Source organism: Cherax quadricarinatus, chromosome 84, assembly GCF_038502225.1.
Source record: "Cherax quadricarinatus isolate ZL_2023a chromosome 84, ASM3850222v1, whole genome shotgun sequence".
NCBI lineage: Eukaryota > Metazoa > Arthropoda > Malacostraca > Decapoda > Parastacidae > Cherax > Cherax quadricarinatus.
In genome coordinates this window covers 8,742,057-8,760,269 of record NC_091375.1, presented here as the reverse complement: position 1 = coordinate 8,760,269, position 18,213 = coordinate 8,742,057, and the positions used below count along the sequence as shown (strand labels likewise).

The window sequence follows — 18,213 nt, the reverse complement described above, 5'->3', positions numbered from 1 at the left end:
CCCCTGCTGTTCACAATATACATAAACGACATAGATGAGGGCATAAAGAGCGACATCAGCAAGTTTGCCGATGACACCAAAATAGGCCGTCGAATTCATTCTGACGAGGACATTAGAGCACTCCAGGAAGATTTGAATAGACTGATGCAGTGGTCGGAGAGGTGGCAGATGCAGATTAATATAGACAAATGCAAAGTTCTAAATGTTGGACAGGACAATAACAGTGCCACATATAAACTAAATAATGTAGATCTTAATATTACGGATTGCGAAAAAGATTTAGGAGTTCTGGTTAGCAGTAATCTGAAACCAAGACAACAGTGCATAAGTGTTCGCAATAAAGCTAATAGAATCCTTGGCTTCATATCAAGAAGCATAAATAATAGGAGTCCTCGGGTTGTTCTTCAACTCTATACATCCTTGGTTAGGCCTCATTTAGATTATGCTGCACAGTTTTGGTCACCGTATTACAGAATGGATATAAATGCTCTGGAAAATGTACAAAGGAGGATGACAAAGTTGATCCCATGTATCAGAAACCTTCCCTATGAGGATAGACTAAGGGCCCTGAATCTGCACTCTCTAGAAAGACGTAGAATTAGGGGGGATATGATTGAGGTGTATAAATGGAAGACAGGAATAAATAAAGGGGATGTAAATAGTGTGCTGAAAATATCTAGCCTAGACAGGACTCGCAGCAATGGTTTTAAGTTAGAAAAATTCAGATTCAGGAAGGATATAGGAAAGCACGGGTTTGGTAATAGAGTTGTGGATGAGTGGAACAAACTCCCAAGTACAGTCCTAGAGGCCAGAACGTTGTGTAGCTTTAAAAATAGGTTGGATAAATACATGAGTGGGTGTGGGTGGGTGTGAGTTGGACCTGATTAGCTTGTGCTACCAGGACGGTTGCCTTGTTCCTCCCTTAAGTCAAGGTGACCTGACCTGACTAGGTTGGGTGCATTGGCTTAAGCCGGTAGGAGACTTGGACCTGTCTCGCATGGGCCAGTAGGCCTGCTGCAGTGTTCCTTCGTTCTTATGTTATCTTAAGATAATTATATTTTAGATCATTTTTCTTGTAGCACTACACTGGCACCTCACATCTTTGAAAATGTGTTATGTATGCAGAACAAGTCCCCTGTGGCTTGTTCTGCATTAAGATCGCTTGCTTGTGACTGTATTGCCTGTTTATATATATATATATATATATATATATATATATATATATATATATATATATATATATATATATATATATATACAGTAATTTGCTTATCGAACTAACGTGTGACAGTGGGTTTACAAACTTTTTTGTTGTGCTCCTTTTAGAGTACAGCAGTTTATTTATTTATTTTTTCAAGAATCCTGTGGCACCTTTTTTTTTTTTTTTGAGGGGGAGGGGAAATAACGGGACCGAGTCAAAATGCTGGCACTATCAATTTGGGTTAAGGGTTTATAAATTTTTTTCACAAAACATATACTGATAATTCCTGCTGGTTGTTGCACAATGAAACCATATTTCACAATATTGCTGTCATTTTTTCTTGTTTGCATCAAAATGTTCAAAGCTACATAAATGTAGCGTATAACGCTAGTTTATAGGGTAGATAGTGACAGACTTGTTTGATCAAAGGGACACAGGTGGAAGCTGAAATCATAGGTATGTGATGAAGTACAGCATTTCTTTAGTCTCAGGTAGAGTTAAGTGGAATAGCTTTGATGTAGTAGTAGTGGAGGAACTCGATACACAGCTTTAATTAAAAGTAGATATGATCAGCCCAAGAGACCAGAAACCTGCGATGCAGATCGAAGAAAACTAGGAGCCGGTGGGGTGCGGGAGGTTGTAGAAGTTACTCAGACCCCACAAACAACTCAGAGTACTAAGACACATGTATTGATAAAGCCACTGGATGGCGAAACGTCTACAATAAAGATATCCAGATGTTGCACATGTGTCTTAACTTTCATATTGTCGGTATTTTATACCTTTCTTGCACAACTTGTCAAGACACTGCAACATCATGGAATCTTGGTTCAGAGGACATCTACAAGACCTTCTTCACGGCTGCTGCAACTAACCCATCTCTTTGGGAAGGACCTACTTCCACTGGGGAATCCCGCCTACCAGTGACTATGCCCTCGTCTGCTGCCCGTCCTTATCCACTGACGCCTATATAACCGCCAGTCTTTTTGCCTTTGCTCCAGATTCTCCTCCACCACGATGCTGTGAACACTAACTCCAAGGCTGAGGGACTGATTACCTCATCTTTTGTATATAGTTCTACTGTCTTCCTATTATGTCCTAGAATCTGTATTGATAAAGCCACTGGATGGCGAAACGTCTATAATAAAGATATCCAGATGTTGCACATGTGTCTTAACTTTCATATTGTAGGTATTTTATACCTTTCTTGCACAACTCAGAGTACTAGTTGCCTCATCCTAAACCGTTACACCATCCTCCAGGACAGCAGATAAAAGAAATCCAGCCGGAATACAGGTGGAAATATACATGAGGAAACTGGACAAAGGTCTACTAGAAGTGCCAGACCAGCCAAGTTGTAACTGGGATGTAAGGTTGCAGGTAACAAAGAGTTTGGTTGATGAGAGGCATCACCGGAGAAGTGTGGCGGCCTCAGGCCGAACAGCATGAGTAACACCTGGGTATTTTTGTTCATGAAACGTTTCTCATACACAGTAGGCTTCTTCAGTTAGATACAGGTGTAGCAGTGAAATGAAGATGACGTAATCAGTCCATCAACCTTGGAGAAATAGTATATTAGGTCATCAGTCCCTCAGCCTGGAAAAGTGTTCCATGGTCTGAAACAATATGAAGCTGAAGCATGAGAATGGAGTCTTAAATACTGTCGAAGGTGAGGTGGAAGATCTCGAGATCTTCCACTTCGACTGTGTAAGCGAAACGTTTCGACCAAGATACCCAACAGTTGCACATGCGTCTCATCATCAAGTAGACGGTATTTTATACCATTTTCGACATAACCCTTCCTAAGTGCACACTCGCTCAAGGCGCATGACTAGCAGAGTGCAAGTCAGTGTGGGTACTCACCCATATATTTTATGTTGTTGCAAAATTCTGTATTCAAGGTCTGCCACCTGCGCCTGTAGCCACGTCCACCTTGATGCCACCCACGCCCGCGCCTTGCAGTATCGATAGTATGCTCGTTCCTGCCTGAAACAAAATAATGACCATTATAACACTAGCTCAAGCTCAGTATTATACAAGAATTAGTATTGTAATGCTTATCATGTCAACTAACATCAGTAATACTAAAGGAAAAGAAATTTTATTAAAACCACGCTAAAATCTTTTTAAAGCAAAACAAAAACATGAGAGCAAATAAAAGACTATGGAACACAAACAAGAGATCGTCTGCTTACTATGCACTGGGACAGTGGTTCCTAACCGTTCAGATACATAAATGGAACACATTTAATGGTCAAGTGTACAATGGCAGCACCTGAAACTAGACTGAATTAGCGTGTTAACCTACATAACCAACATCTTAATAATATTAATATTACTCTCAAACTGAAAGAATGAATCAACATCAATGCAACTCTTCCAGAAATCACTAATTTTAATACCTAAAAAATCAAACTTCCACTAACTAGTTAGTCAGTATAAAAGCGTAATGCAAAGACTAATGAAAAATAATGATATCTGGGATTAAAAGCTAAAACACGTATGAAAATAAGTTATAATCACAAATAAAACAATGTGTATATAACAGTTTATTAAATGTGCCATTACATGTGAATTAATGTTATCAATTGATAAGCACAACACACTGAAGACTTTCTTATTTACATAATCGTAATTTGATGTTTGAGGCTACAGTTTAGTACCTTTACTTCAAATGAGTTTCGAGAGTTTTTATATTCCCGGAGCCCGGCCATGAGCCAGGTTCACGGTGAGAGAATTAACATCAAGTTCAATGTTTGTGATAAACAATCTTAAAATGTCTTGCAAATCTTTAATCAGAACGTCTTGATCGCACCATCGACTTAACAATTCTTACCTTTGCAAACGATAGTTCACAAATGTAAGTGCTGCCAAAGGCAGTGAACATATATACAACAAACCTCTTTGGGTTTACAAATGTGTCAGGTATGGTTGCATAAAATTCCAACAGACTTCTTTCATTATAATCGTAATAACACGATTGTAAACAAAGAAAGGAACAGGTGAGGTTTGAACCTGTGGCAAGTGAGCCGTAAAATTCCAGGCAAGTGCGTAAGCCACTAGACCAGTGGCTTACACACTGGCCTAGAGTTTTACGACTCGCTCGCCATGGATTCAAACCTAACCCGTTCCGTGGGTTCGTCAGCTTGTGAAATAAAGTTGATTATGAAGGTCAGTGTGAGATAACCAAGGTCAGGTCAAGTCGAGGAGACAGCCAAGGTTAGGTCAGGGGGAGAAGATAGCTGTTAGGTCAAGGCAGTAAGAGAGAACTTCACAATTTTACTCTCAGCCACTTATAATTATAAGACAAGTTGAAGGTGAATGAGGAACCAGAAACATGGAATGGAGACAGCAATGTAAACTTTATGACTTGTAACAATGAGAGGCATGGATGATCCTGGTGAAAGGGTCGTAATCCTTTGATCCTAGATAGAAGGGTAGCTCCAAATCTCTGGATCAAGAGCCTTTCACCAGCATAATGGCAGCCACTTTCAGAGTCTTAATCTTCATGAAACGATTCGGATTCACATACTTAGGAGTAATAATGTCACAGGATCTCACCTACAATGATCACAACAGTGGTGGCGATGTGATAACGACAGGAGGAAAACATATCTACCCCTCCCCCTTACATATATATATATATATATATATATTTGTGTGTGTGTGTGTGTTGTGTGTGTGTGTGTGTGTGTGTGTGTGTGTGTGGCTGAAGGAGACTCGAACCTACGAACCTTGGAACAAGGTACGCAGTGCTTTACCAATCTACCCACACTGGACCAATACCTTGGAGTCCAGCTTGCGCTAGACTTTGATCCAAGGCAGCCAGCTTTCAGGAAGAAGGCTTACAGCTTTTCATCTCATCCCCTGCATGCATCAGCCTTACTAGAGATATTAACAATGCAAGGAATTCGCAAGAGCAGGCGAAATATACACAAACACAGGGGATGAGATGAAAAGCTGTAAGCCTTCTCCCTGAAAGCTGGCTGCCTTGGATCAAAGTCTAGTGCAAGCTGGACTCCAAGGTATTGGTCCAATGTGGGTAGATTGGTAAAGCACCGCGTACCTCGTTCCAAGGTTCGTAGGTTCGAATCTCCTTCAGCCAGAGATCAGTGTTTGTGTATATTTCGCCTGCTCTTGCGAATTCCTTGCATATATATATATATATATATATATATATAAATATATATATATATATATATATATATATATATATATATATATATATATATATATATATATACATACATACATACATACATACATACTTTGGTGACGTGTGTGCAGGTGTCATTATCACAACCCCAAGAAACAAGACAATCTGGATAACTAGAACCTTCAAACAAGAGATACCAAGCCAATAATGGTACTTTTCAAGTCACTTGTTCTCTCTAGGCTGGAGTACTGTTGCATTTTAATAGCTCAGTCCAAGGAAGGTCAAACTGTAGTTCTGGAGAATGTGCACATAACATTCATTGGCCGCATAAATTCGGCTAAGCAACTAATTTACTGGGACCATACCGCAGGGGGTCTTGAACCCCGGAAATGTCCTTCAGGTCACTTTTGAAGTCCCGTGATCTGTACTCCTTGGAATGTAGGCGAAAGATACCTTATAATTTATACATGGAAAATTCTAGAAGGGTTTATCTTAAATTTTCACACACAAATCATTCCCCATGAAAGTAAGTCACTTGGTTGACGATGCAAAGTACATCCAATGAAAAATTAGGGATGCAATGAGTACAGTAGAGAAAAATTCAATAAATGTGAATGGACCAAGACGTTTAAACGTCATCCCTTCATACACAGGGGACACTTCTAACAGACCCTGGGCTTTGGTGCTTACATTGGACTTCGTGCAGCAACCTGGCTCATCAGGTCCACTGGAATGGACCCACGGGGTAACTGACCCTCGGAACATTCTCCAGGTAGGTAGATTCTGATACAAATTCCGTGTCCCCTATGTAAGTGACAGGCTATTTTAAGACAGAGTAATTCCCAAGAGATAGAAACTGCAGCTATGATGCAGCGAAACATGCCAAGCTGCAGGAGTTCTCAACCTCGGGTGCGAGGTGGCATTTCAGGGGGTGCCATAAAGTTTTAATGAAAAAACACAATTCCCTTTATTTTGACAAGTTATACACATGGGCAACACTTGGGTATCTTTACTGAGGAAACGTGTCGCCACTCAGTGGTTTCATCAGTCCTATACAAAGAAGGTTGGTGAAGATCAGGAGGAGTTTGAGGTAATCAGTCCTCAGCCTGGAGCCGATGTAATCAGTCCATCACAATCTTGAAAAGAATACTGACTCCCCCCAAAATACTCCAATAAAAAGCAGGGACTCGACGAGTACATTAAGAGAGAACTGGATGAATGACAAGAGTCTCAACTCTTCAATGCCTTCAAGTTGTGGTTCGTACACTGGATTGGGTGCAACCAGCAGTAGCAGCCTGATTGATCAAGCCTTGATCCTACAGGAAGCCTTGTCTGCAGGGGCGTTGACCCCTCAGAAGCATTCTTCAGGAATATATAGTATTTACCTCATTCTATGCGATGGAACGAGACAAACGTAACTAGCTTTCCTTCCTACTATTAAAAGAAAACGGGAAAGTAGCACATTACTGATGTATCTAATTTTGCTAAATAAAAAAAAGTCCGCCAACGCGCTCCTCCAAACCTTGTTCAAATGAATTCGACCTAATCCTTACCAACATTATTTTATCTCCTTCACGCTCATGTCTCACACACACCACCAAGACCCCATCCCGCCCCAGGACCTCTCTCCTAAACAAGACCAATGCAGTTCCACCCAACTCAACCCCACGCACCCAGGCTTCTCATGTTCTCACATGTTACAGCTGCCGAATTCACTTGCTCACCCTACGCGCTTAACATAATACAAATTACGACTACCTACAAAAGTTGCAATATATACGACAAACTCATTTATAGTTGGAGATGCTCCACTTAATAAGCGGCTTAAAAATCAAACACTTTAAACAAAGAAGAGAAAGACACCAACATTAATTTTAACCAAATAATATAAACAAAGATGAAAGCTAATGCAAGCAGGCAGTGCTCCTGTTAAATCTGCGCATCATTCATACCACGATATAATAAATCACTGAAGCTTCATATTCAGTCGTTTTTGGTGTTAGTGTTAATTGCATATGATAAAAATATTTGATATAATGAAATATATGCTGAAAAGAAAGGGACAACTTGGTCAGTCATATTTGGGGTGATAAAGGTCCTAGTGAATGCATTTTCTCTCTTTTCGAGCAGTCAAGTATCATTATATTAATGTACTGACACTGTGACATCATGGAATGTTAGTACTGTATACCATTATTAACGTACTGACACCTGGTGACACAACGTGGAATGTTAGGTGAGGTGCAGCCCAGCACCTGCTACAAGTGGCGAGTTGTTCACAGTAATGGGAGGCGCATCAGAGTAAGGAAAGTTAAGAGTGAAGATCTGAAGGTAGGAAATCGCTTCTCTGTTCTCCAGGATGAATGTACTTCAGTGGCCAGTGAAGGTAAGGGTACTACTGCCCCTGCTAATGAAGGTAAGCGCATTCTTGTAGTTGGTGACTCTCAGGTAAGATATGTTGACCGTGCTTTTTGTAATAGGAATAAGAAGATGAGAGATAGAGTGTGCTTCCCTGGAGCTGGTGTTGGGGACATTGTCAACAGGCTGGATAATATCATGTCAGGTAATGGGAACAAGCCCATTATCTGTCTCAGTGCTGGTGGAAATGATATTGGGAAGGGTAGGAGAGAAGAGCTGCTAGATAAGTACAGGTCAGCTATAGATTTCATTAAGTCTAAGGGAGGGATCCCAATCATATGTAGCATCTTGCCTAGAAGGGGAGTAGGAAATGAATGGTTGTCTAGGGCAATTGGTGTAAATTGCTGGCTAGACAGATACTGCAAGGAACTTGCAATCCCATTCATTGACAACTGGAACAACTTTTATGGCAAACATGATATGTATGCAAGGGATGGGGTACATCTCTCTGGGGCAGGGGTGGTAGCACTTGCAGACTCGATTGAGAAGGCCATTGGTGAAATGCCTATGATTTTAAACTGATGGAAGATAGAGGTATGGGTGTGTGTGGGAAACAAGCAGGTTGCAACACTAGGGTTGGAAACAGTAAATGTATAAAAGGCATTCAGCATGAAGTTATAAATAAAGACAATAGAACAGGTCAGCAAACAAAGGGGGACAGCAGAGGGCAGCAAGGGACTAGCTCCCTTAAGGTTTACTATACTAATAGCAGGAGTGTTAGAAATAAGATAGATGAGCTAAGATTAATTGCAAGTGCAGGAAACATAGATATTATTGCTATAACAGAGACCTGGCTCAATCTGAAAGATAGAGAGATGCCCTCTGAATGTCACATACAAGGCTATAAATTATTCCACACTGACAGGGTCAACAGGAAAGGTGGTGGAGTAGCGATGTATGTCAGAGACAATTTAAATTGTTGTGTTAGACAAGATATTAAATTAGAAGCGTCAGCCACTGAATCTGTTTGGTTACAGCTTCTCGAGGGCCGAGAAAAACTAATTTTGGGTGTGATTTACAGGGCCCCAAATCTTGATAGGGAGTGCAGTAAACTTCTATGGGACGAAATTCGTAAGGCATCTACATACGAAAATGTTGTGCTAATGGGAGATTTCAACTATAGACAGATTGACTGGAGCAATTTGACAGGAAATTTAGAGTCGGGTGACTTTCTTGATTCGATCCAGGATTGTTTTTTAAAACAGTTTGTGACAGAGCCAACTAGGGGAAATAACCTCCTTGACTTGGTTCTTGCCAGTAGGGAAACACTAATTAATAATCTTGAGGTTAATGATGAGCTTGGGGAGAGTGATCACAAATCACTCAGTTTTAACATATTATGGAATTCCCCTAATAATGGCAATCAAGTCTCCGTCCCTGACTTTCGCTTGGCTGATTTCATAGGACTGAAAAATTACTTAGGTGGGCTGAACTGGAATGACCTGACTAAGGGTCAGGTAGGTGGTGATGGTTGCCGATATGATGCTTTCCAGGGCATAGTTCTAGCTGCTCAGTCAAATTATGTTCCAAATAGGGATATCAGATCAAACAAAAATGATCCTAAATGGATGAACAATAGATTAAAATATCTGATTGGTCAAAAGAGAGGCATATATAGGCAAATCAAAAGAGGAGAGGGGCAATTAAGAAATCGATATATTCAGTTAAAGAGAGAAATAAAAAAGGGAATTAGAAAAGCAAAAAGAGATTATGAGGTTAAAGTTGCAAGAGAATCGAAGACTAACCCAAAAGGATTCTTTCAGGTATACAGAAGTAAGATCAGGGACAAGATAGGCCCACTCAAAAGTTCCTCGGGTCAGCTCACTGACAGTGATAAGGAAATGTGTAGAATTTTTAACACATACTTCCTCTCAGTTTTTACACAGGAGGATACCAGTGATATTCCAGTAATGATAAATTATGTAGAACAGGACGATAATAAACTGTGCACTATTAGGGTCACAAGTGACATGGTCCTTAGGCAAATAGATAAATTAAAACCTAACAAATCCCCAGGCCCTGATGAACTGTATGCAAGGGTTCTAAAGGAATGTAAAGAGGAGCTTAGCACACCTTTGGCTAATCTTTTCAACATATCACTACAAACTGGCATGGTGCCAGATAAGTGGAAAATGGCAAATGTGATACCTATTTTCAAAACAGGTGACAGGTCCTTAGCTTCGAACTATAGACCAATAAGCCTAACCTCCATAGTGGGAAAATTTATGGAATCAATAATTGCCGAGGCAGTTCGTAGCCACCTTGAAAAGCATAAATTAATCAACGAATCTCAGCATGGTTTTACAAAGGGGCGTTCCTGCCTTACGAATTTATTAACTTTTTTCACTAAGGTATTTGAGGAGGTAGATCATGGTAATGAATATGATATTGTGTATATGGACTTCAGTAAGGCTTTTGACAGGGTCCCACATCAGAGACTATTGAGGAAAATTAAAGCACATGGAATAGGAGGAGAAATTTTTTCCTGGATAGAGGCATGGTTGACAAATAGGCAGCAGAGAGTTTGCATAAATGGGGAGAAATCAGAGTGGGGAAGCGTCACGAGCGGTGTTCCACAGGGGTCAGTGTTGGGCCCCCTGCTGTTCACAATCTACATGAACGACATAGATGAGGGCATAAAGAGCGACATCGGCAAGTTTGCCGATGACACCAAAATAGGCCGTCGAATTCATTCTGACGAGGACATTCGAGCACTCCAGGAAGATTTGAATAGACTGATGCAGTGGTCGGAGAAGTGGCAGATGCAGTTTAATATAGACAAATGCAAAGTTCTAAATGTTGGACAGGACAATAACCATACCTTTGATATACCTTTGAAGAATTTCGAGAGTATATCTACTCTCTGAGCCCGGCCATGGGCCAGGCTCGTCTGGTGCTCGCCTGGTCAACCAGGCTGTTGCTGCTGGAGGCCCGCTGCCCCACATATCCATCACAGCCTGGTTGATCTGGCACCTGGTGAAGATACGTGTCTAGTTTCCTCTTGAAGGATTCAACACTTGTTCCAGCAGTGTTTCTGATATCTTCTGGTAAGATGTTGAAAAGTCTGGGACCCCGAATGTTGATACAGTGTTCCCTTATTGTCCCCACCACACCCCTGCTCCTCACTGGGTTTATTTTACACTTCCTCCCATATATCTCACTCCAGTATGTTATGGCACTGTGCAGATTTGGGACCAAGCCCTTGAGTACCTTCCAGGTATATATTATCATGTACCTCTCCTCCGCTCCAATGAGTACATGTTCAAGACTTGCAGGCGTTCCCAGTAGTTTAGGTGCTTTACTGGCTCAGTGTGAGCCGTAAACGATCTTTGTATTTGTTCCAGCTCCGATATTTCTCCTGCCCTGAACGGGGCCGTCAGCACTGAGCAATATTCTAAGTGAGGGAGCACTAGTGAGTTGAAGAGTGTCACCATCGGCATTGTTTTCCTTGTTTTGAAAGTTCTCAATACCCACCCAGTCATCTTCCTGGCTGTCGTGATCTTTGTCTTGTTATGGTCTTTAAAAGGAAGGTCCGCTGACATAATTATTCCTAGGTCTCTTACGTGTTCCTTACGTTCTATTTGGTGACCCTCTTGAGTTTTGTATATAGTGCTTCTTTTGAGTTCTTCATTCTTTCCATACCTAAGCAGCTGGAACTTTTCACCATTGAACGTTCTGTTGTTTTCCACTGCCCACTGAAAAACCCTGTTTGTCTTCCTGTACTTTTTCAGTGTCCACTACCGTACTGACTTTCATGCTTATTTTAGTGTCATCTGCAAATGATAATACAAAAGTGTGCCGGGTGTTTTTGTCTGTCTGCTATGAGGAACAGCAGAGGTGCCAGGACAGTGCCTTGGGGCACTGAGCTTTTGGCCTCGCTGATGCTGGATCTTGCCCTGTTCACTACTACTTTTTGTGTTGTGTGTGTTAGAAAACCGAAAATCCATCTGCCTACCTTCCCCGTAATGCAGTCCCACACCACCACCTGTCCAGGCTTGAAGGGTGATACCATCTGGACGTTTTTGGCTGCCATCAGATATGCATAGCTGGGGTGGCTCCCTTACTGCTAGGCATCCGGCTGTTGTGAGGCTCCTCTTGATAATGTTATTAACCTCATGTCTTGCAATCTTTCTCTCGGATTTACGGCACACAAGACCATGATACCCGAATCGGTCTACTGCTTCACTGCCACAAATACACCTGTGTTCGGCGAGAATAGGGGCGGCAAGTCGAAGGGCAACACCGATGCGGATGGTCTGTGGGTCGAGGCGTGTGCCAAGGCTGGAGTTGGGAACAGCCAACAGAAAGTCCCCTGCATGAGGGGCTCTCACTGCCAGGTGGGCTCTATCCTTCCCTGACACACACTGAAGCATTGTTGAGGCTATATTTTCCACTATTGGACCATTCCAGTGCGATTGTTTGTAGTTGTTGGGGGAGCAGGTCTGGTTTTAGAGCCCGTTAGATTATCCCAGATCATGGCTCCGTCAATGAACTTTTGGTCCTGGACTCCAATCTTGTCCCTAAGATGTTCAGGGAGAATCGCTGCTACAAGCTCTCTGGATGCAGTACATGAGGACAGAAAAGCAGGTAGCGCAATCTGTGATGACTTGCGGACACCAATGCCTCCTAGTCTGACTGGAAGTGTAGCTTGGTTCCACTGCCCGTCTTCTAGAGTAAAAATCGTAAAAATCTGCCTTAGGATACTGTCATATTCACGCAGTATAGGGTTATCATATGAAGGTGCACATCTTAGGAAATATGTCAACCTGGGCAGACTCAAGCACTTTGTGAGAAGGTACAAGGCATCGTGGGTGTCCAGATTGCCTATTCGTTGTTCCATTCTCCTTAACTCTTTCAATTTCTTCCTGAGAATTGTGGCAATGGCACTGCTTCCCGGAGGTGCTCCTAGCAAGACACTATTTATGGGGGCAATGACTGCTGCTCCTGGTAGTTTTGATCTCACTGCATTTATCACTTGTTGACTGACTGAGATGATTTCACATTTGGATGGATTCAGGATGAGACCCATTTCCTATCCCCGTGTCATTACCTGTGTAAGATCATGTAGGAGGGATTCCTTTGTACCTGCTAGTGTGCCATCATCTAGGAACCAGATGTTTAGCTCGCTGGTCATTGATTCCTTGCTATACCCAGCTGCAACAAAAGGGAAGAGACCAGGGAAATGTTCTTGTACTGCTGCTAATACCATGTCTCTTTTCAGGAGATTGAATGCATTCTTGAAATCTAATTTTACCACTGCATTGTCCTCAGGCAAGTTGTTGATATACGCCCTTGTTGCATGAACCGCTGCTTCACTTCCTTGAGAGACCACAAAGTCAAGCTTGTTTGGTTGAAGCATCATGGCTGCCTCTGCGCGAATACTTCGGACAGCAGCTTTGGATACGAGGCGGCGTAACGTGTTGCCTACTGCAATTGGCCGAATTCCTCCATCCTTCTTTTTAAGTGCACAAAGTGTTGCACCAAAAAAAAAAAAAAGGTCTAATTTCATCAGGAATCAGACCAGCCAAGGAATTGTTGATGAACCTTGTGATCTCTGAAAGCAGTGTCTCTGCAATTTCCCCAATAACTGGATTAACTATTTCCTTTAAATGATGTGGCCTTATTCCAGTGTAACCCCCAGCAGAGCCAGATGGGAACGACATTATTGCCTTGTAAATGTCCGAGTCTTCCACAATCAATGGTTCCACAGTGGGGACAGAGGTGTTGGAACTGTTGGTGCCACTGGTTTCCCTGGCAGGGTGCTTTCCTCTAAGTGTTTCAGCCGTGTCAGCATCCCTGGGAGCAACTGTATCTTCACTGGTAATAATTCTGATTGCCCCCACTGTGTTGCCCTCTTCAATTTTCTTGCTCACCTGGACTCTGACTTTTTCACTGTCAGTGAAGTGAGTGGGGGTTTGCATATATATATATATATATATATATATATATATATATATATATATATATATATATATATATATATATATATATATATATACATACATACATACATACATACATACATACATACATACATACAGAACTTGCGATCTTGGCTTAAATAGCAACGCTCATTTTGCCATATAGGACAAGCTAAAATTTGTGTATGCAATAATTTCGCCAAAATCATTTTGAACCTAACGAAAAAAAAAATATTTCATTGCGTTTGTTTAGTATTAAATTATTGTAAACAAATCTAAAATATATTTAGTTGCATTAGGCTAAAATAAATTGATCTTGTTATAACAAGGTTAGGTAAGTTTTCTAAGATTCTTTTGGTGCAAAATTATAAATTTTTACATTAACATTAATGAAAAAAAAATATCTTTAAAGGTATAAGCGAAAATTTTGGAAAGGACTTAATTTTAAATGAGCTCTTGCTAATTGACCAGTTTTATATGTTCGGCACGACATATATATATGTAAACAATCGCAGATGGGCGATCCCAACTATGCAGGACAAGCCACCGGGGAGGGAGGGGAAATCTTTAGCTCAAGTACTTTCACACTTTTCAGTGCATCATCAGGAGCTGTGCAATGTTGCAAGGGAACACCCAAAGCAAGGAGAGGTCTCAGAGTGGTGTAGGTGTCACTGGCTACAGTTACTCTTAGACTGTCTAAAATTAATAATTTTATACCAAAAGAACCTTAGAAAACTTACCTAACCTTATTAACAAGCACAATTTAATTTAGCCTAATCCAACTAAATATATTTTAGGTAAGTTTACAATAGTTTGATAAACACAATGAAATATATATTTTTTGTTAGGTTCAGAATGATTTTTGTGAAATTATTGCATACACAAATTTTCGCTTGCCTTATTCGGCAAGAAGAGCATTGCTATTTAAGTTAAAAATAGCAGGTTTTACCTATTCGGCACGACGCGCATACATACACATCAATAACAACACTGCACTAGCCAATGAGTCGAACCCATGCTGTTTTGGCCCGCCTCATGGTGAGAGAAAACGCATGACGCTTTAGACCACTAGGCCACACAATCCGCGTGGCTACTAAGCGTCATGCGTTTTCTCTCACAGCATGGGTTCGACTCCTTGTCTAGTGCATTGTTATTGATCAATATCACTTGTTCCGTGAGTACACACACACACACACAAGTAACTTAACTAATGTAACCTAACGCAACCTAACTAAACCCATCCTAACCTAAAGTAACCCAACCCTAACCTACGAAACCTATCCCTATTAAAGAATTAATGGTCATTCACACTAACATTTATATTGTTAAAGCTTTTAGTGAAATTGAAAGAAATTCAAAATATTTCTTTTCATATGCCAAAAACAAGGCAAATACCACTTCTAGTATCGGGCCCTTACTCAGACAGGATGGGACTGGGACTTACACAGATGACAACAAGGAAATGAGTGAAATATTGAAATCCCATTACGACTCTGTGTTTAGTGAACCACTAATCAGTCTGAGGATCGACGACCCAAATGATTTCTTCATGAATGAGCCTCAAAACTCCATAAATGTATGCCAGATTTCCGACATTACCCTAACTCCGATAGATTTCGAAAAAGCCATTGACAACATGCTCATGCACTCAGCCCCGGGCCCAGACTCGTGGAACTCTGTTTTCATTAAGAACTGCAAGAAACCCCTCTCGCGTGCCCTAAGTACACTATGGAGGAGGAGCTTGGACATGGGTGAAATTCCACAGTCACTTAAAACAACGGATATAGCCCCACTCCATAAAGGTGGCAGCAAAGCATTAGCTAAGAACTATAGACCAATATCTCTGACGTGATGAGAGTAAGACACATGTGCAACATCTGGGTATCTTTATTGTAGACGTTTCGCCACCCAGTGGCTTTATCAATACAAATTCTAGGACATAACTTGAAGACAGTAGAACTATGTACAGAAGATGAGGTAATCAGTCCCTCAACCTAGGAGTAGGTGCAAACAGCACCATAGTCGTGGAGATTCTGAAGCAGAAGAAAGAATCCTGGCGCTTATATAGTAACGTCAGGTGAAGCAGACGAGGGCAAATTCACTGGTAGGCGGGATTCCCCAGTGGAAGTAGGTCCTTCCCAAAGAGATGGGTTAGTTGTAGTAGTAGTTGTCATAGTCGTGAAGGTTATGTACATGTCCTCAGAATTAAGATTCCATGATGTACACTGCAACATCTCTGACGTCCCACATCATAAAAATCTTTGAAAGAGTGCTAAGAAGCAAGATTGCAAATCACCTGGATTCCCAAAATCTGCACAATCCAGGGCAACATGGGTCCAGGGCAGGTCGCTCCTGCCTCTCACAACTACTGGATCACTATGATATGGCCTTGGATGCACTGGAAGAAAATCAGAATGCAGATGTAATATACACAGACTTTGCAAAAGCATTTGACAAATGCGATCATGGCGTAATAGCCCATAAAATACGTGCTAAAGGAATAACTGGGAAAGTGGGGAGATGGATCTTCAACTTCTTAACAAATCGAACACAAAGAGTAGTGGTCAACAGAGTTAAATCGGAGGCTGCCATAGTGAAGAGCTCTGTTCCACAAGGCACAGTACTCGCCCCCATCTTATTCCTCATCCTCATATCAGACATAGACAGAGATATACATCACAACACCGTATCATCCTTTGCGGATGATACTAGGATCTGCATGAGGCTGTCATCTGCTGAGGACGCGGTTAACCTCCAAGAAGATATAAACAAAGTTTTCCAGTGGGCAACGGTAAACAATATGATGTTCAATGAGGACAAATTCCAACTACTCCGTTATGGAAAACTGGAGGAGATAATAAATAGAACAGAGTATACTACAGACTCTGGCCATACAATAGAGCGGAAAAATAAAGTAAGGGACCTGGGAGTAGTAATGTCTGAGGATCTCACTTTCAAGGATCACAACAGTGCCACGATCGCACGTGCAAAGAAAATGATAGGATGGATAATGAGAACGTTCAAAACGAGAGATGCCAAGCCAATGATGATCCTTTTCAAATCACTTGTTCTCTCTAGGCTGGAATACTGCTGTACATTAACATCTCCATTCAAAGCAGGTGAAATCGCAAATCTAGAGAGTGTACAGAGATCCTTTACTGCACGTATAAGTTCCATCAAGCACCTTAACTACTGGGAACGCTTGGAAGCACTTGACTTGTACTCGTTGGAACGCAGGAGGGAGAGATATATCATAATCTACACTTGGAAAATCCTGGAAGGAATGGTCCCAAATCTGCACACACAAATCACTCCCTACGAAAGTAAAAGACTGGGCAGTCGATGCAAAATGCCCCCAATTAAAAGTAGGGGCGCCATTGGTACATTAAGGGAAAACACCATAAGTGTCCGGGGCCCAAGACTGTTCAACAGCCTCCCATCAAGCATTAGGGGAATTGCCAATAAACCCCTGGCTGCCTTCAAGAGAGAGCTGGACAGATACCTAAAGTCAGTGCCGGATCAGCCGGGCTGTGGCTCGTACGCTGGACTGTATGCGGCCAGCAGTAACAGCCTAGTTGATCAGGCCCTGATCCATCGGGAGGCCTGGTCATGGACCGGGCCGCGGGGGCGTTGATCCCCGGAATGACCTCCAGGTAATGTACGGTCGCCAGGGAACAAAGTAAATCCCTCGACCTGTACTCCCTGCGTATACCTTTGATGAGTTCCGAGTTTTTTTTTTTTACTTACGGAGCCCGGGCATAGGCCAGGCTCGTCTGGTGTTTGTCTGGTCAACCAGGCTGTCGCTGCTGGAGGCCCACTGCCCCATGTATCCATCATAGCCTAGTTGAACTGGCACCTGGTTAAGATACTACTAGCGCGTCGGTCTGGGGTTTTATGACTCCCTGATCGTGGGTTCTAACCCCCGCCTGTGGTATGGTTTATATAGTCTAGTGTCCTCTTGAAGACTTGTCCCAGCAGTGTTTGATATATTCTGGTAAAATACTGAATAGTCTAGGGTCACGGACGTTGATACAGTGTTCCCTTGTTGTGTTCACTGCACCCTTGCTTTTCACTGGGTTTATGTTGCACTTCCATCTCTCTCACTCCGGTATGTTGTTATGGCAGTGTGCAAATTTGGCACAAGGCCCTCAAATACATTTCAGGTATATATTATCATGTTGTAGATGAATGGTTCAGAGAACCGACATGTTGTTGAATTAGACACATGTGCAACTCTTGGGTATCTTTATTGAGGAAACGTTTCGCCACACAGTGGCTTCATCAGTCCATACAAAGGAGAAACTTGAAGAACAGGAGGAGAATGAGATAATCAGTCCCTCAGCCTTGAGTCGATGTGGTCAGTCCATCAATCTTGATGGACTGACCACATCGACTCAAGGCTGAGGGACTGATTACCTCATTCTCCTCCTGTTCTTCAAGTTTCTCCTTTGTATGGACTGATGAAGCCACTGTGTGGCGAAACGTTTCCTCAATAAAGATACCCAAGAGTTGCACAT

At 41.9% G+C, this 18,213-nt stretch overlaps 1 protein-coding gene across 1 annotated transcript in view; it reads right to left on the bottom strand.

The window, feature by feature from the left end:
- The window catches only part of nsl1 (non-specific lethal 1), a 326,238-nt gene that overhangs the window by 89,962 nt on the left and 218,063 nt on the right, over positions 1-18,213 (bottom strand). Inside the window, exon 3 of the mRNA XM_053799428.2 lies at positions 3,065-3,187. Coding sequence (XP_053655403.2) covers positions 3,065-3,187 — 123 coding nt within the window. The remainder of the gene's footprint in view (positions 1-3,064; positions 3,188-18,213) is intronic.